Raw genomic sequence first — 17,408 nt, forward strand, 5'->3', positions numbered from 1 at the left:
GGCTCAGCGGCCATGGCTCACGGGCCCAGCCACTCCGCGGCACATGGGATCTTCCCGGACCGGGGCACGAACCCGTGTCCCCTGCATCGGCAGGCAGACTCTCAACCACTGCGCCACCAGGGAAGCCCTTGACCTTTTTTCTTGCTGTGGACTCCTGGCAATTTTGTGAAGCTTATGGGACCCTTCGCAGAACAGTATTTTTAAACATAATAAAAGCACATTAAACTATATTTAAGTACAATTGCTGTCAAAGTGTTCATCGTGTGGTATTTTAATACACTAAACCCTCGCTTTTCTGAAGTGTGGTACAGACCAGAAAGGTCACCACCACCTGGGAGCTCGTTAGAAACACAGAATCTTAGTCCCCACCCAGGCCCACTGAATCTGAAACTGCATTTTACTTTGTTTCTATGAGTTCTGCTTGAGAAATGGGGAGATGTTGGTCAAAGGGTACAAACTTGTAGTTATTAGAGGAATAATATCAAATTATTCCTAGGGATCAAATGTACAGCATAGTGACTGTAGTTAACAATTCTGTATTATATACTTGCAGGTTGCTACGAATAGATCTTAAATGTTCTTACCACAAAATGGTAACTGAGGTGATGGAGGTGTTAAGTAACCTATTGTGGTAATCATTTCTCATGATATACATGTATTAAACCATCACATCATATACCTTAAACCTACACAATTTCATATATCAATTATATCTCAAAGCTGTGAAAAAATCTGCATTTTAATGAGACCTCCTCACCCCGAGATGATTCGTTGGCACAGAAGCACTGAAGCTCTGCAGTTAATTTTCAGATCCAGTGGCTGGTCTGCTATCTTAGTTGTGAGGTAGTGATGAACATAAAGGATACTGAGAACTACAGCAAGTAGAATGTGGTCGGAACATGGCTCATGTCTATTAATGGGGGTCTCTGGTACCATTATTATGGTTTGTTGACTACATCCATAATTGGAGGAAATGCTAAATTCCAGTTAGAGGTAATGGAGATAAAAATTTAATCCTTTCTCATGCAAGGTCTTGGATCCCCTAAATTGTATCCATGAGGCCCAAAATAAGAACCCCTGCTCTGGTTGAGAATCCGCCTGCCAATGGAGGGAACACAGGTTCGATCCCTGCTCCAGGAAGATCCCACATGCCGTGGAGCAACTAAGCCCATACGCCAAAACTACTGAGCCTGTGCTCTAGAGCCTGTGAGCCACAACTCCTGAGCCCACATGCTGCAACTACTGAAGCCCGCACACCTAGAGCCCGTGCTCCACAACGAGAGAAGCCACCGCAATGAGAAGCCCGCACACTGCAATGAAGAGTAGCCCCCGCTCGCCGCAACTGGAGAAAGCCCGCGCGCAGCAACCAAGACCCAACAGAGCCAAAAATAAATAAATAAATTCATTTAAAAAAAAGGAACCCCTGCTCTTCACAGGGAATAAAGCAAGCCAATATTTTATAATAACTATAAGTGGAATATAACCTTTAAAAATTGTGAATCACTATGTTGTACACCTGAAATATATAATATTGTACATCAACTATACTTTAAAAAAACAAACAATGAAACAACCCCTGATCTGGAATGTTACGGGTCATCTTGGGCAAGAGAAGCGAGTGTAGCCAGCCAGACACTGGCTCTTTTTTGTTGTTTGTTTTTGATTTGGCCACACCGAGTGGCTTGTAGGATCTTAGTTCCTGTACCAGGGATCGAACAGGAGTCCTAACCATTGGACCACCAGGGAATTCCCAAGGCACTGGCTCTTAAAAGCATTTGCCTAACAGTGACTCATCAGTTTTGCTCCTCTTCCATTGGGCAGAGCCAGTCACATGTCCAAGCCTGCAGTGATGGGACCATGTAGCATAATTCTGGGAACGACCATGACTATTTGAACAATAAACAATTTACCTTGGGGTACATCTCTGACATAGCAGTTTTTCTAAATGTTATTGCTCCATTTTCTTTCTTGATTCAGACTGTAATTTTATATCTTTCTGGATGATCACCATTTTATTGAGTCTTCTAAACTGATTGGGGTAAAGTCCTACTTAATAATCATGATTGAGTTTGTCTATTTCTTGTCCACTTTCTCCTTTCCAGTGTCTATTAAAATGGTTCTCAGCCAGGTACAATTTTGTCCCCCTCCCCCCAGGACATTTGGTAATATCTGAAGACATTTTTGACTCTCAGAACTGGGGAGGAAGGTGCTACTGGCATCTAGCGGAAAGGGTCAGGGATGCTGCTAAACATCTTACGTGCACAGGACAGGGCACAGCAAAGAATCGCCTGGCCCCCAAATGGTTGTAGTGGCGGGATTGAAAACCCTGGCCTGTTGGTACCTTTTCTTTGAGCAAACCTCCCCTTTTAACAGCCATTTTTTGTTTTTATTGATCAAGTGCTGTTCATCTTCATTTCTTCTAGTTTCTTGAGTTGCATATGGTTCGCTTGCTTTCAGCCTTTTGTTTAAAATGACCTGAAGTTCACAGACATTCTTCTGAAAAGTGACTAGGCTGGGAGCTTTGATACATGGAGCTCCCCCTGTTCATCTCTTGGGAGTTTGTAATTGGATTTTGATTCTTGAGCAAAAGTTGTTTTAAAACATGTCCTACAATTTGCAAGCTTTTCTTTGAAAAACCTTTTGTGAAACCGTGTTAGATTCATAAGTTTGATTCACATCTACTTAGTGAGTTCTATCTCCTCAGTATAAAATTTTTAGTGGCTTTCACCATGATTTGTTTTGCCTAATATTGATATTTCTGATGTCTTTTAGCATTTTCCTACAGTATTTTTCTATCGTTTTCTACTTCTCTGCCATTTTTATTTGGGTATCTTAAGAGCATTAAGCTGATTTAAAAAAAAAAAAATGTAATTGACATTTTTAATAGGAAATTTAATCGATTTGTTTCTTGTGCTAAGTGATGTTTAGTTTGATTTTTACCTCATTTTGTGTTCTGTTGTATCCCTTTTTTTTTTATGATTGGTTCTCTTTGGTGGTTTGGAAGCAGTACTTTCCATTTCATGACTTATATCCCTCGTCTTATCCATTTACCTTTTTCTTTTTTTTTTTTTTTTTTGCGGTACGCGGGCCTCTCACTGTTGTGGCCTCTCCCGTTGCCGAGCACAGGCTCCGGACGCACAGGCTCAGCGACCATGGCTCACGGGCCCAGCCGCTCCGCAGCATGTGGGGTCTTCCCTGACCAGGGCACGAACCCGTGTCCCCTGCATTGGCAGGCGGACTCTCAACCACTGCGCCACCAGGGAAGCCCTCCACTTACCTTTTTGTTGTTCTGACGTACACGGTTCAAGTGTGATACCCAGCATCATCTGTCAACTGGCTTTATTTTTTCTTCCCATGGAATGCTAGTTCACGTACAGGATATAATTTCTGTGGAACTTTGCAGATACTGTTCCCATCTTGCTACCATCCAGTGTTGTCTGAGGAGTTGTGTGCTCATCTGGGCATTTTTATTTTTTTCTGAAAGCTTTAAGATCTCGTCATTCCTAGGCTTCTGACACTGTACCACCATGGCTCTAGATAAGCCATCTTTAGACACATGTCTGGGGAATTCCCTGGAGGTACAGTGGTTAGGATGTGACACTTTCACTGCTGGGGGCCCGGGTTCGATCCCTGGTTGGGGAACTAAGATCCTGCAAGCCAAGTGGTGCGGCCAAAAAAAATTTTTTAATTAAAAAAAAAAATCCATGTCTGTTTTTAGTGTCGAAATAATTATTTTCTCTAACTTCAGGTTCTTAAGTTAGGCATGTCTTTCTGTTCTGGCTTTCCCCGAGCATTTGGTTATTGGGTAGATTTTTATTTGGATATGATCAGTCTGGAGTGTTTATGAGGTGGCAATGTTCTGGGCTTGGAGTTCTCTGCTCTCCAGGGTACCTCTAGGTACTTGGGGCCTTTAACATTGTTTCTCCAGCCTAAGCACACTCACTTCCTCACAGCCTGGGAGGTAGATACCATTGCTGCTTGTGGTTTAGTACAAGTAAGGGAAGGGTCACCCTGACCATTCTCCATGTGTTTTATCAACTAGTGAGCCAGAAAGCTGTTCTAATACCCTTCCACCTGCCCCCTCTGATCTTGAATACTTCTATGACCACTCTCGTTTTCCCAAACAATATTTGGCCTGTGATTTTCTTTCAGTCTGATATTATCTCTGTTCCTTAGAAGCCTTCAAATGTTCTGAGCCATGAGTGAATAGCATACCTACTTGTCGCCCAATGTGCTAATCTAGACCTCAGCGTCTTCCTATCTCTGGGCATTTGGTGAGAAGGAAGAAGCAGACCCCTATGCTCAGGCTACCACCTTGGTCACATCTCTTTGCAGTCATCTTGGTAGAGAAAACCCTTAGAACCTTGACTCTTCTTTATGTGTTTGAAGGAGACAAACCCCACAAGTGTGAGTTCTGTGACAAGTGCTTCAGCCGGAAGGACAACCTGACTATGCACATGCGGTGCCACACCAGCGTGAAGCCCCACAAGTGTCACCTGTGTGACTACGCTGCCGTGGACAGCAGCAGCCTCAAGAAGCACCTGCGGATACATTCCGACGAGCGGCCCTACAAGTGCCAGCTCTGCCCCTACGCCAGCCGGAACTCCAGCCAGCTCACTGTACACCTCCGGTCCCACACAGGTAAGTCCCACACCTCAAAACCTCGGTGCCTCTTTTGTTCTCTAATTCCTTAGCGTTCATTTAGTTAAAGCACAAGCAACTTAAATGACTTCAGGGTGTAAGTAAAGAAATTTCGAACTTCTCTGTTGATTGTGAAGTTTGTGGTTTCTTCTACCGGGACAACAACTTTCAGTAAAACATGAAAGTCTGACAGCTGGGTTCTCTAACTTGACTACATAGAATACCACTGGGGATGATAATCCAATTCAGCAGTCAGGAAGCAAAGGATGTATCTCAATAAAAGTCTGATGTATAAACTAGGTGTTTCTGTCATTTAACTTAAACTCTGATTGCGTGGCTTAATTCAGAAACGTGTAGCAAAATCACTTGAATGTAACTGCAAGTCACAAACTTCTAGGTCTAGAAGTTAGACTTTGCAGAAAAGCTTTTCCTTCCCTTCTTTGTGAGACCCTGTTGAAATAGCAAGATAGAACCAACCAACCCAACATGGCACAGAAAAATGGGGATTGGGAGGCTCATAAGGAGAGTCGTAAAATGAGAATTTCCAGTGAATTCATGGAAAATGTAAAACAGGCAGGCATATACTGACATCTAAAATTGAGTAAAGAACACTGTGTCCCAGCAGACAAATGGGAGGTAGCTATAGTGTTGGGAGCCAATCTTTCCAGCCAATTTCTGTCTGCGTTGAGCGTTCTGGACTTGGAACTGGTATGTAGGCTACAAAGGTCAGAGTTCAGAGGAGAAGCTGAAGCCTATTAGCAAAATGGTCTAAACTATCCAGTAACAGGTAAAACCCATGATACCTATGTCTAATCCTTAAACCAGTCTACTCTTCCTAACTGTAAAATGTCAACTATGGATTATCTCATCATCTACAGAAAATGAGTGGTACGAAATGTGCCAAATCTAACAAATAACAAATTCTGGAGATAACAGAGTACTTGGGTAACTTACAAGAATTTTTCAGTTTTCTTTGGTATCTACCCACCGGCAGAAATGTTGCATCCAAGAAGAGTTTTATGAGCAAAGGTAGTCAGAACAAAGAGGTATGAATTGAAACTAGGGTTGCTGGCTATAAAGTTAAACTTCCCAGAGACCAGGAAAAAAGCTGGAGAACTAATGATAAGAAGATAGAAGTCTGGTTTCTGACTAGGTCTAGGAAGAAAAGAGAAGTGAGAAAATCAAATGAGAAAAATTTTTCAATTTACAAGATTGCCACACAGGACAAAGGGAATGGCTGGAGAGATCCATACCTAGAAAGACTTTTCAGTAATATTGGCTTCTCAGAGATAGTGGAACAATGCCCACAAAATTAAGAAATGATTTGGTATGTAGACTTCTATACCCAGCCAAACTATCTCAAGTGTGAACGTAGACTAGACAACAATGCACAAGGACTTGAGACTTCACTCACAGCCACCAGGCTAGTGGAAGTTACTGGAAGATAAACTCTAGCAAAACAAGGGAGGAAACAAAATTTGGCATGAGATATTTGATATGTGAAGATCTGAATGAAGCTGACTGGGGTTGTAATAAAGGGAAATATCAGGATGATACTTATATAGAAGGTTAAGAGGAAATTCAGCAAATCAGAAACTCAAAATCCATAAGAAATTCCATGTAAAATGTTACATAATTAAGAGACTGGATGGCTTTTGAGATGATGGTGAGATTCTTTTTTCCCTCAATGCACAAGCCAAGAAGCAGGATAAAATGTGACCCCCAAGTGAGCATGTAAGAAAAGAGAATCAAGGGAAAGGCAAGATAGGGTTATGGGATTAAAAGATACAGACTACTATGTATAAAATAAGCAACAAGGATGTACTGTCCAGCATGAGGAAATATAGCCATTTTGTAATAACTTTAAATGGAGTATAATCTGTAAAAATATTGAATCACTATGCTATATACTTGAACCTAAGATAATATTGTAAATCAAAATACTTCAATGTAAAAAGAGAATCGAGGTGAACTTGATACTAGCCACACGATCAACTGGCCCAGGTGGAAGTGGACGTTTATCCACTATAAGGAAGTGGACGTAATCCCAGAGCAGAATTTGGCTCAGATGAACGTCACATACCCAGTCATAATATACATTACCTGTGGTTTGTGTCTAAAGTTTAAAGCAACTAGTTAAAGCATGGGAATTAAGTCAGAATGCAAACCGAACTTAAATGTCAAAATAAAGCTATTTCTCAAGCAGGGAGAAGGTAGTGTGACAAAGAGAAAGGAATCCTTAAACCTCTCAAGCTGATGGACTAAAAGGGGAAGCTATTACTCATTTTAGAAAGTAAGGCTAGAAGAGTCAAAACCACAACCAACAATGCAGAAGTTTGGGGAAAGGATGGTTATGTAGGATAAGTAAGAATCTCATCTTTTCATATAGTCAAATGACAATGATATTTAAAGTAACAACCTCCAAAAGAACTAAACCCTTAGCAGTGCCTCCAGGGAGTACAGAGGAGGCTATGGCATTTCATGATTTGTCTTCTCCTGCTGCCATATTCATGGGTTAATTTTATAAATAAAATTCATTCTGCCATTGTGAAACTACAAAACTTTAATAATACAAGCCAGTTAACTGATGTAAAAATACAGGTTGAACACTCAAGTGAGCACATCTGTGAGTCTTAGCTTGATTTGGAACAGTTGTGTGTAACAAAAACCACATCTCTTCCTTCCATGTCCAAATTTGGGATGTCAAGTGAGTTTAGATCTGAAACAGAAGTGTCCTGAAGAGTGTGGACTTGGATGCAATGATGCCTGGATTCAAATCCCTGCTGTTTGGCCATGGTCAAATAACTTGACCTCTCTGAGCCTCCGTTACCCCATCTATTAAAATGGGGGTAGTAGTACCCACACGTAGGATTGTCGTGAGGATTAAGCGAGTTAATATACGTGGTAAGTGGTGGTGTTACGAGGTGACAAGTCATTGGAGTTCAAAGACCCAGCTACTTCTCTGCGGCCAGGTGTTCTGAGGTGCGTTTGGGGGGAGTTCTGTGTTGCCTGCCTGCTCTAATGGAAACACACCTTCCGTTGCTAGGGGACACCCCCTTCCAGTGCTGGCTCTGTAGCGCCAAGTTCAAAATCAGCTCGGACTTGAAAAGGCACATGATCGTGCACTCGGGGGAGAAGCCTTTCAAGTGTGAGTTCTGTGACGTCCGCTGCACCATGAAGGCGAACCTCAAGTCGCACATCCGCATCAAGCACACCTTCAAGTGCCTGCACTGCGCCTTCCAGGGCCGGGACCGGGCCGACCTCCTGGAGCACAGCCGGCTCCACCAGGCCGACCACCCTGAGAAATGCCCCGAGTGCAGCTACTCCTGTTCCAGCGCCGCCGCCCTGCGCGTGCACAGCCGGGTCCACTGCAAGGACCGCCCCTTCAAGTGCGACTTCTGCAGCTTCGACACCAAGCGGCCCAGCAGCCTGGCCAAGCACATCGACAAGATGCACAGGGACGAGGCCAAAACAGAGAACCGGGCCCCGCCGGGCAGGGAAGGGCCCCGAGAGAGTGGTGGGCAGCACGTGGCCCAGATAGTGACCCAGCGGGCCTTCCGCTGCGAGACCTGCGGCGCCTCCTTTGTCAGGGGCGACTCTCTGCGGTGCCACAAGAAGCAGCACAGTGACCACAGTGAGAACAAGAGCTCAGGCTTGGTCACCTTCCCACCCGAGAGCAGTGCCTTGGGGCAGCTGGGCACCCTGGTCTCCGTGGGGCAGCTCGAGACGTCCCTGGAGCCCAGCCAGTGCCTCTAGTTCCACCGGAGAGGGTGGGCAGCCGTCCGGAATGCCAGACACGCGCCCCTGCCCGGCCCTCTGCACTCAGGCCTTCGAGCCAGACTTGAGTCACCAGCTGAGGGGACACCTGCTCCAGCTTAATAGGCCCGCAGAGGCCATGGCCCCAGTCACCGTGGCCTGAGGGCAGGCAGGCGCCAAGGCAACGCCGTGGAGACCCTCCCCCATCCGTGTCCCTGTCTTCCCTCCAAGGATCATCTAAGCAGGTTGTCTCGGTTCCAAGGTGGGGGGCGTCCATCGAGCACTGCTCCCTCCAATAGGGATAGTTTCTTCGTGATGGATTCCAGTTCTAAAACCAATCCATCTCCGATGGAATTATGAAACTAATTAGACCACATGGAAAAACTAATACTACGCTCATCTGTAGAGCGGGAAAGGTGAAGGTGATGGCTGGGTACCTGGAGGGTCTTGGGTGGCCGGAAAAGTTCTATTTCTTAACCTGGGTGGTGGTTTATGAGTATTCGCCTTCTACGTTTTTTGTGTGGTTCCTTTTATCTGTTGTCTTATAATAAAAAGGCAAGCTCATCTGTAGAATGGTGTAAGAGGGGCACTCCATTTTTATGGTCTTCCATAGACAGGTTATGGTGTGGGGTTCTGCGGTGCTGCCCCGGCCCGGTAGTAATTTCTCTGTAAATGCACGTAGATCTGTGTCTTAGTGCTATAGTGAAGCGAAATGCAGTTTGATCTGTAGGTGGCGCCAAAGATCAAGCTGACGCTAGCTCAGCCTGTAATTGTGTGTGTTGTGAAATTCAACCTTGGCCTACTTGGGTTCATAAAAAGAGATGAGGGGCCTAGTGGGTCCTGGGCTTGGTTCTGGGACATATGATGCGTGGGAAAGCCTGAGACTAGTGTCTTTCATCACGGTAAGCCCTTGGTGTTTGCTGAACCAGCAAACGAGAAACCCCAAACCTCTTGTAAATGGACATTTCACTTGACGGAAACTTAGGAGGCCATGGAATGCCAGTGGATATATAATTTATCCAAAGTTGCTTTGTTCTTTTCTTCAAATACAGTCTTTGTTTAATACAAATTCTTGTGTGCCCTCATCAAGCTAAACATCTGTGCTTTTAAAACATTGAATAGATCCATTGTTTTTGATACACTAGAAACAAGGATGTGAAAACATTTTTTTATAGATTGTATGCAGGGGACTGTGTCACTTATGAAATAGAGGTACAGAACTTATTTTAGAAATTTTGTTTGAACAAATCTGATTCCATTTAAGTCTGACTTCAGGCAAGTTATAACGCGCTGTTGGATCTTTTTGTGAGAAGAAAAGATGGAAATGATAGCAGAAAGAATTAATCATTTCTTTGCTTTAGAGCTATTTTTGGTTGTTCAGAAGTGTTTTGTTACTGAATGCTGGTGCATTGTACAGATTCTTTTGTCACCTTTCTGCCGTTTGTCAAAGAGTCTTATCTGTGTTTCTGTTCTAGTAACAGAAGGGCTGTTGACCTTTCAAGTGGGAACCGATAGATCGAAATCGTATAGACGTTGCTTGTACCTCTGGTGTTATAGCTCTTCAGATAAACAGGAAAAATATCAGCCTCTTTAGAAGACATTTTTTCACAGCTGTATGGGCATCAAGGGTCTTGGATCCACGCTGGTATCACCTAGCAAATTTGCTTGCCCAGTAGAGCGGAGATCAGCAAAAAGTTTGGGATCAGATAATATTTAATATAAATAGTAAATATTTGAGGCATTATGGAGCCATTAGGTCTCCTTTGTGACTAAACTCTCTGCACAAAAGCAGCCAGACTAGAAGAAAAAGAACATGTCTGTTCTTTTCCAACAAAACTTTATAAAATGTCTGTGTCTGTGTTCCAACAAAACTTCATAAAATGAGCATGAGACTTAAAATATACAGCTAATCACCAAATAAAGCTGGGAAGCAGCCATAGTAGGTAAGAGGCCGCTGACATGGTTTCTGCACCCAGCTCTGTTTCGCAAGGTCAATATGGATCTGAAAGGGGAAATTGATTAATGAATATGTTTGCAGTTTGACATCACCTGGACCAGGGGTTGGTGAACTTTTTCAGTAAAAGGCCAGATTGTAAATTTGGGGGGCTCTGCTGGCCTTAGTCTCTGTTGAAACTACTCAACTCTGTTCACCTCTGTGGCACAATCACTCAACTCTGCCATTGTCACCGAAGCAGACGTAGATAACAGGTAAGTGAATGGGTATAGCTGTGTGCCAATAAAACTTTATTTACAAAAAGCAGGCCACGATTTGGAGGGCCATCTTTTGCTGACCCCTGAGCTGGGCTATTGAGTGCAAGCAACAGGGTAATTGATGATGGGTGAAAACACAGGAGAAATACTGAGAATGCCAAGTTTCCTGGGATCCCTTTAAGCAAGCTACAGCTTCATGCAAGAGATAGGCAAGTTCCAGCTTAGGCACTGGGAGAAGCTGCGTCCTTTTGATGCTTAGTCAGTGTAGCTATAAAATCTCCAGTGAAGAGTACAGAAATCAAGATGTTACCCTCATGTTCTCCTCTGATTAAGGTTTCTTACTGCCTTCTAAACATTGTAGAACATGAATTTTTTGTTTGTCCCTGGGTTTAATTTCTTTAAAAGTATGCGCCTCAATTCCTGTGGCTATGTTGTTGTGAGTCCTTACTCTGAGACAGACACTGTGCTGAGAACATGACCTGTGTTAACTCATCTGCTTCTCCCGGGTGCCATCCAGAGCTGGAACTAGGGTGAGACAAAGGAGGCATGTGCCTAGGGCACTCAAAACTCAGTAATCACTCGTTTTAAAGCAATATTTTTTTAATTGGCAAACTGTGGCCCACAGGTCAGCTGCTTTGTTTTTATAAATGAAGTTTTATTAGAAGTTGGCCTGGGAATTAAGGCAGGACCATGCAGGGGCAGACTTGGACCTATCTTTAAGAGTGTGATGTTTTTGTTCGTTGTGGATTCTTCTGCGTTACGTTTGGTTTTTAGGAAAATTGCATTAAAATAGTCACCTTGATCAGTGAGATTTTTGGTGCCACTTTCTATTTGCACCAGAGGGGATTGCCTCAACCACCTCACCCTGGTCTCTGCCTCTTGTTCAGATACGAAGGTGAAGAAACTTCTATTATTTTGTTAGAGTAATAAGTTGATCTGAGTAAGGTGATGACACAACCATCCAAAAGGAGCCTTCTTTTGTTAAAAAGCAACAGGGTTGAGGAGGAAGGAGGTAAGAACAACCCTGCCTCTGGCACTACTGTCTGGCTGACGTCCGGCTGGAGATTTTACCTCAGGTTCTCAGTTTGCTCGTCTGTAAAATGGGCCATTTCAGGCATTTGGCTTAATGATAAAGTCGACTGGTTTAAAACACCAAAACAGAAATTGGCTCACCTGTGTGTCTTTTTCTCGTTTATTTTGTTTGGGGCCAGGGGATGGGGACAACCAAGAACTAGTACTGTGACCTTATGACACTGGGCATCGTGGTTTCTATCTTACTTCTCAGCCCCGCCCTGCATCTTCAACACATGGTCCAAGGTGGTGGCAACTTAAGCTCCAGCCAAGATAGGAGGGGGAGGCCATCCTCCCTCTTCTTAGCACTGCTAGAAGGTTGCACATAAACTTATGCTCACCTCTTCTGGCTACATGGCTGGTCATACGCCATGGCTGTTGCAAAGGGTGCTGGGAAATCGTGGCTCTGGAGTAGCCTTGCCGAGTTAAAACCCCACAAGGAGATGCTGAGTCATGAGTATTCTCTGCCCCTGAGCAATAATGCAGGCTCTTGAAGGCTGGGGATGACTTTGCTATGAAACACCTGGCACGGGTCCTGAACACCCAGGGTATTCTGTACGTGAACGTTTTTGTTTTATCAGGGCTTTGTTGGGGCAACTTCTGTCTGTTCTTTGTGCATATTGGCCCATGGCATTCTTCCAAGGCTTTCTGTCACTCTAGTCCGGCAGGTCTCAACTGTGGCTCTGGGCTGCAGTACCTGGAAAGCTCTGAGGTATTTGGAATCTGTCTCTGTGGGGAAGGGCCTGGGCATCAGTACTTTCTAAAATTCTGCAGGTGATTCTAATGGGCAGCCAGGTGGGAAGAGCTGCTCCAGTGAAGGAGCAGGGCTGTCTTCATGGGTGCTTGCCGTCTATGCAGTCACGAAGGGCCTCACACTCGGGTGCATGCTTTGCTTTTGCTGTCTTGGAATTCTTAATTTTTGAACAAGGGGTCCTGCATTTGCATTTTGCATCAAGCCCTGCAAATTACGCAGCCAGTCCTGTGAGGAAAGAAAACATGCCTAAGAAGGGAGCCTGTGTGCATCACTGGTACAGAAAAGGTCTCAACTTTTGAAAACAAGACTCCTGGCTGGGGCTGGCCAGCCAGGGCTCTGGGTGGGAGGAAAAAGCGCCGTGAACCATGAAGTTCAAGCATTTCCCTGCTGGATTCCATTCAGACCTTACAATGAATGACATTTGTATTTGCTGTTACAAGAGAAAGCTAATCTTCAGAAAAGTTAACCTGCTCAGTGCAGCTAACACAGGAAAGTCAGACCCACGTGTGCTGGACTCCCATTCCTGTGTGTTATTTGCAGCCTGACTCTCCACTTAGACTAGGGTGTCTTCCACTGGCAGAAGTAAGGGAATCGGGGACGGAGCGATTTGAGTTCTAAGTGTCGAGGCAGGAAAAGGACAAGATCTTTTGCACGAATGGTGAGGTCGATAGTTGGATTGGAAAAAATTTTGGATATGGGCGTTGTTGGATGATCGGAAAGTGTCCCTAGGCTGTCTGCCCACATGCTGGGGGCAAGTATTGATGGAATGACCCATGTTACATTCCCCCAACAGGCAGGTTACAAAATGGTTGAGCAAATTTTGCTTCAATGCTGATCGTTGGTGATAACCGCACTTGAACTCCCAAGAGTATGAGTGGCCACCTGAGCCTGTGCTCAGCCACTCTCAGGGGCCACGTGGATAGGATCTCGTTTATGCCCCACCTTGAGACATTTCTGTTTTAATAGAGAAGGAAAAAGAACCCAAGTCCAGCAGTTGGTCAGGATTAGAACCAGTGTCTGCGTCCTCCAAGTGGAGCGCCTTCTAATACCCAGCACCACCTGCTTGGGAGACCTGCCTTAAGGCCAGTTTTCTTCATTGCTTTTTGAGTCATGGACCCTTTTGTCAGTCCAGTGGAATCTCTGAATCCCTTCTCTGAGTGATGTTTAAAAGAATAAAACAAAATGTATAGGTTTGCCAAGGAAAACAGTTATATTGAAATAGTTATCAAAATATTTCTTGGATTATGGGCATTTTTATTAGCATTATATTAAATGAAGGCTGTAGCAGCAGACCTAGTTAGTAACCATAGTTGACCCTTGAACAATGCAGGGCTTAATCTTAGTCTAATTTATAGTCGGCCTTTGGCCTTCCGTGTCTGCAGTTCCTCCATGTTTGTGGATTCAACCAGCCACGACATGTAGTACTGTAGTATTTACTTTTGAAAAAAAAAATACCTGCGTGTAAGTGGACCAGTGCAGTTCCAACCTGTGTTGTTCAAGGGTCAGCCATACTCTTAATTTTGAAGGAGAGATGCGCATAAATGTTATTTCAAGATAGCTGCAGCAACCAGAATGTTATATGAAAATAACTGATTTCTTTTGCTAACTGAATCACTGGTCCTGTTAATGCTTCTGTGGTTTGGTACCTGCATCCCAAACTGACAAATGCTCAATTTCAGTTAGAGGCGAGTGAAATAAGATTCATCTTCTTTCCCATCCAAATCCTTGGACCCTCTAAATTCTATCCATGGTCCCTTTGCTGCTAGGTTAAGACCTCTGATGCTAATGGAATTTCTGGGGTCTGGTTTTCTTGGTAAAATTTGAACTTGCAGTTCTTTCCATCATAACTAGATCTAGTAGCACCAGCACTTAAATATTTACCCCTGCTTCCCCTCACCCACCCCCCAAAAGACCTTGCATTAGGAGGGATTCACCAAACAAGGCTCTTTGTAATGCCTATGTACAGCCCTTTTCTGATAAACTGTTCTTAAGATGGCTCAATTCTCACCTGTTAGTTTGAGGGACTTTGGCCTATAGAAAATAGACAGTGTATGTTTGTCAAACAATTCTGAAATTCTCGAGGCTGGAAAGGTCACAATGGACTGGCTTCAGCCTAAAGCTCTAAGGGTAGGGTTTTTACCCAAGGCTGAGAGAGTAACACATGAATAACAGCAGGTAATTCTAGTATTCAGTGCAGGGTTATCTGCCCTTGTTCATTTTAAGCATCCTGGGAGGGAAATGGTTATTTCAGTTGTATTGGTGGTTACTTGTGGATTTGAAACAATCTACCTTCATTCCTTTTAGTTTTGATAAATGATCCCTTTATATTTAAGAGAAATTCACGTCCTGTAATTCTTTCAAAACACATAAACATCTCTAGATTTTGAGAAAAAACTGGACATATTTGCCTCTTATTTAATTGTCCATGTGTCCCTCATTGCAAGAAGACATTTCTAACATCGATATCTGAGGGAATCAATGGTACAGACATCGTTTAGAAATTGTCGTTAAAAGAAAAATCTTTATTCCAGATACTCATTTCTCTCCTGACCCTAGCCCAGTCTCCAGCCAGCCCAAAGGCCAGCAAACTTTTCTGTAAAGCTGGTAGGAAATATTTTAGGCTTTGCAGGTCGTACGGTCACTTGCAATTGCCCAGCTCTGGCCTCACAGCACAAAAGCAGCTGGAAGTGGTACGTAAAGGAATGTGCGTGTATTCCCGCAAATCTTTACGGACACCAAAATTGGAATCTCATGTAATTTCACATCACAAAATATTTTTAATTTTCTCAACTGTTTAAAAATCCAAAAATCCTTAGCTCGTGGATTATACAAAAACAGGTGATAGGTTACATGAGAAACACAGGGCAAAGTATACAAGGAATCTCTGTTACTTTTACAACTACATGTGGATCTACAATTATCTCAATAAAAATTTCACTTAGAAAAATAAACTAACAGGTAGTTGGCTAGATTTAGCCCCCAGGCTGTAGTTTACTACCCCGTCAGTCAGAACAGCTTATTAAAATATGATACATAATTTTAAACTGCTCTCCTATTTCTTGATTGTTTTTGACGTGAATGGAATGTTTGAATAGGATTTTTTTCTGACGTGTGCTGTCTTCAAATATTGGTTTTATATTACAGTTCAAATACAAAAGCCTTAGCCATGTAGCTGTTGTAATTAAAGATTCTAGTGTGGCTTAAGTATCTAAGTGATACTAAGTAAATTTACATTTGTCAAATGTTCACTTAACTAAAAAGCTCAGCATATCCTCTCTCTGAAATATGAAAGTCATTTATAAGAAGTCCTCAGTCCTAAAATGTTTTCTTTTAAACTAATAATCTTGACATTTAAAAAAAAAAAATCAAACAATACCAGGGGATGTGCAGTGAAAAGTCTCTCTCGTTTCACAGCCCCTCATTTTCCCTTTCAACAGGCAGTCACCATTAGCAGTCGGTGTCTATATCTATAAACGTTTTGGTTTAAAATTGGTCATCATGGCTGTCTTTTGGGGTTGGCTTGCCAAAATCATAATGATAGTAGCTGCCAGTGCCAAATGCTGCCTGAACCTCACAAACATCTTGACTCCATACAGCAACTCTCCAGCGTAGGTGACGCTGGCCCCATTTTACAGATTGAGCTCTTGAAGGGCAGAGTCATCGGACACAAATGGGTCATGGTGTTTGCATGGTTTTGTGGTTTGATGAAACAAAACCTTCCTGATGCTGAGTGGCTGTTGGTATGGAGGTTGGATGAGACATTGGAAAGATAAGCTACCTTCCGGTATTGAAAGCATTCAGTTCTTAAGAACTGTCACTATTGTAAAGTGACTTTGTCTTCTTATTACAAAAGCAACATGTGGTCACTGGAGGAAATGTAGAAAAGCAAAATAAAAATTAACCTGTAGGGGCTTTCCTGGTGGCGCAGTGGTTAAGAATCCGCCTGCCAATGCAGGGGACATGGGTTTGAGCCCTGGTCCAGGAAGATCCCACATGCCACGGAGCAACTAAGCCCGTGCGCCACAACTACTGAGCCTGCGCTCTAGAGCCCGCGAGCCACAACTACTGAAGCCCGTGCACCTAGAGCCCATGCTCCGCAACAAGAGAAGCCACTGCAGTGAGAAGCCGGTGCACTGAAAACAGAGTAGCCCCTGCTCTCCGCAACTAGAGAAAGCCTGCACACAACAACGGAGACCCAACACAGCCAAAAATAAATAAATAATTTATTTAAAAAAATAAAAATTAACCCGTACTTTAGCCATCACAGCATCTTGCCGTTGGGGACACCTCCAACCCAAGGCAGGTAAGGAAGTTTTCCATCGTCAGTGCTATGATGAAAAGCTTTGTGGAGAACTGTTGAATGCATCCTTATTTCCTGAAGATGAGCTTTGAATGTAGCATGGTAGTTAAGAGCCCAGAGGCTGCATTCGGAGTACCTGGTTGGAATTCTGGCTCTGTCATTTCGTTAGTTGCGTGACCTTGGTCATATTAAGACCCTCTGTGCCTCATTTTTTTTAATCTGTAAAATAATCGTAGTACCTACCTCATAGAGTTGTCATGAAGGTTAAATAAGTTAATCTATGTAAAGAGCTAGAACAGTGCCTGGCACATGCTAAGCACCAGATTGGACTAGCTAATCATAATTTATATTTTTTAATGAGTAGTTAATACTGCCAACAATTCTCAATTACCCAGGAGTTTCCTTAATCCTCAAATTGGTATGTGTGACTTTGGAATTAATTACATATTTTATGAATTGGATTTACTTTCTTAATAGTAATTTCTCATGCACCTACTTGAATCAGGACAAACCTACACAGACCTTGCCATTTATCCTCTTCTCTTTGGTTAAGTAAAAAATGCCTGTACTTTGAAAATAAATGGACATAATAAGTGAACACAATGGAATAGAAATCACCTATTCGTTGTAAACAAAATTTAATTCTACAGCCAGATAGTGGGAAAGAGAATTCTT

At 43.3% G+C, this 17,408-nt stretch overlaps 1 protein-coding gene across 1 annotated transcript in view; it reads left to right on the forward strand.

Moving 5' to 3' along the window:
• Nucleotides 1-8,962, forward strand: part of ZFP64 (ZFP64 zinc finger protein) — an 82,974-nt gene extending 74,012 nt beyond the window's left edge. The window contains exons 8-9 of the mRNA XM_007446364.1: nucleotides 4,390-4,641; nucleotides 7,688-8,962. Coding sequence (XP_007446426.1) covers nucleotides 4,390-4,641; nucleotides 7,688-8,397 — 962 coding nt within the window. The 3' untranslated portion in view covers nucleotides 8,398-8,962. The remainder of the gene's footprint in view (nucleotides 1-4,389; nucleotides 4,642-7,687) is intronic.
• Nucleotides 8,963-17,408: the final 8,446 nt, after the last annotated feature.

This window comes from Lipotes vexillifer, unplaced genomic scaffold (genome assembly GCF_000442215.2).
Source record: "Lipotes vexillifer unplaced genomic scaffold, Lipotes_vexillifer_v1.1 scaffold251, whole genome shotgun sequence".
NCBI classification, from domain to species: Eukaryota; Metazoa; Chordata; class Mammalia; order Artiodactyla; family Lipotidae; genus Lipotes; species Lipotes vexillifer.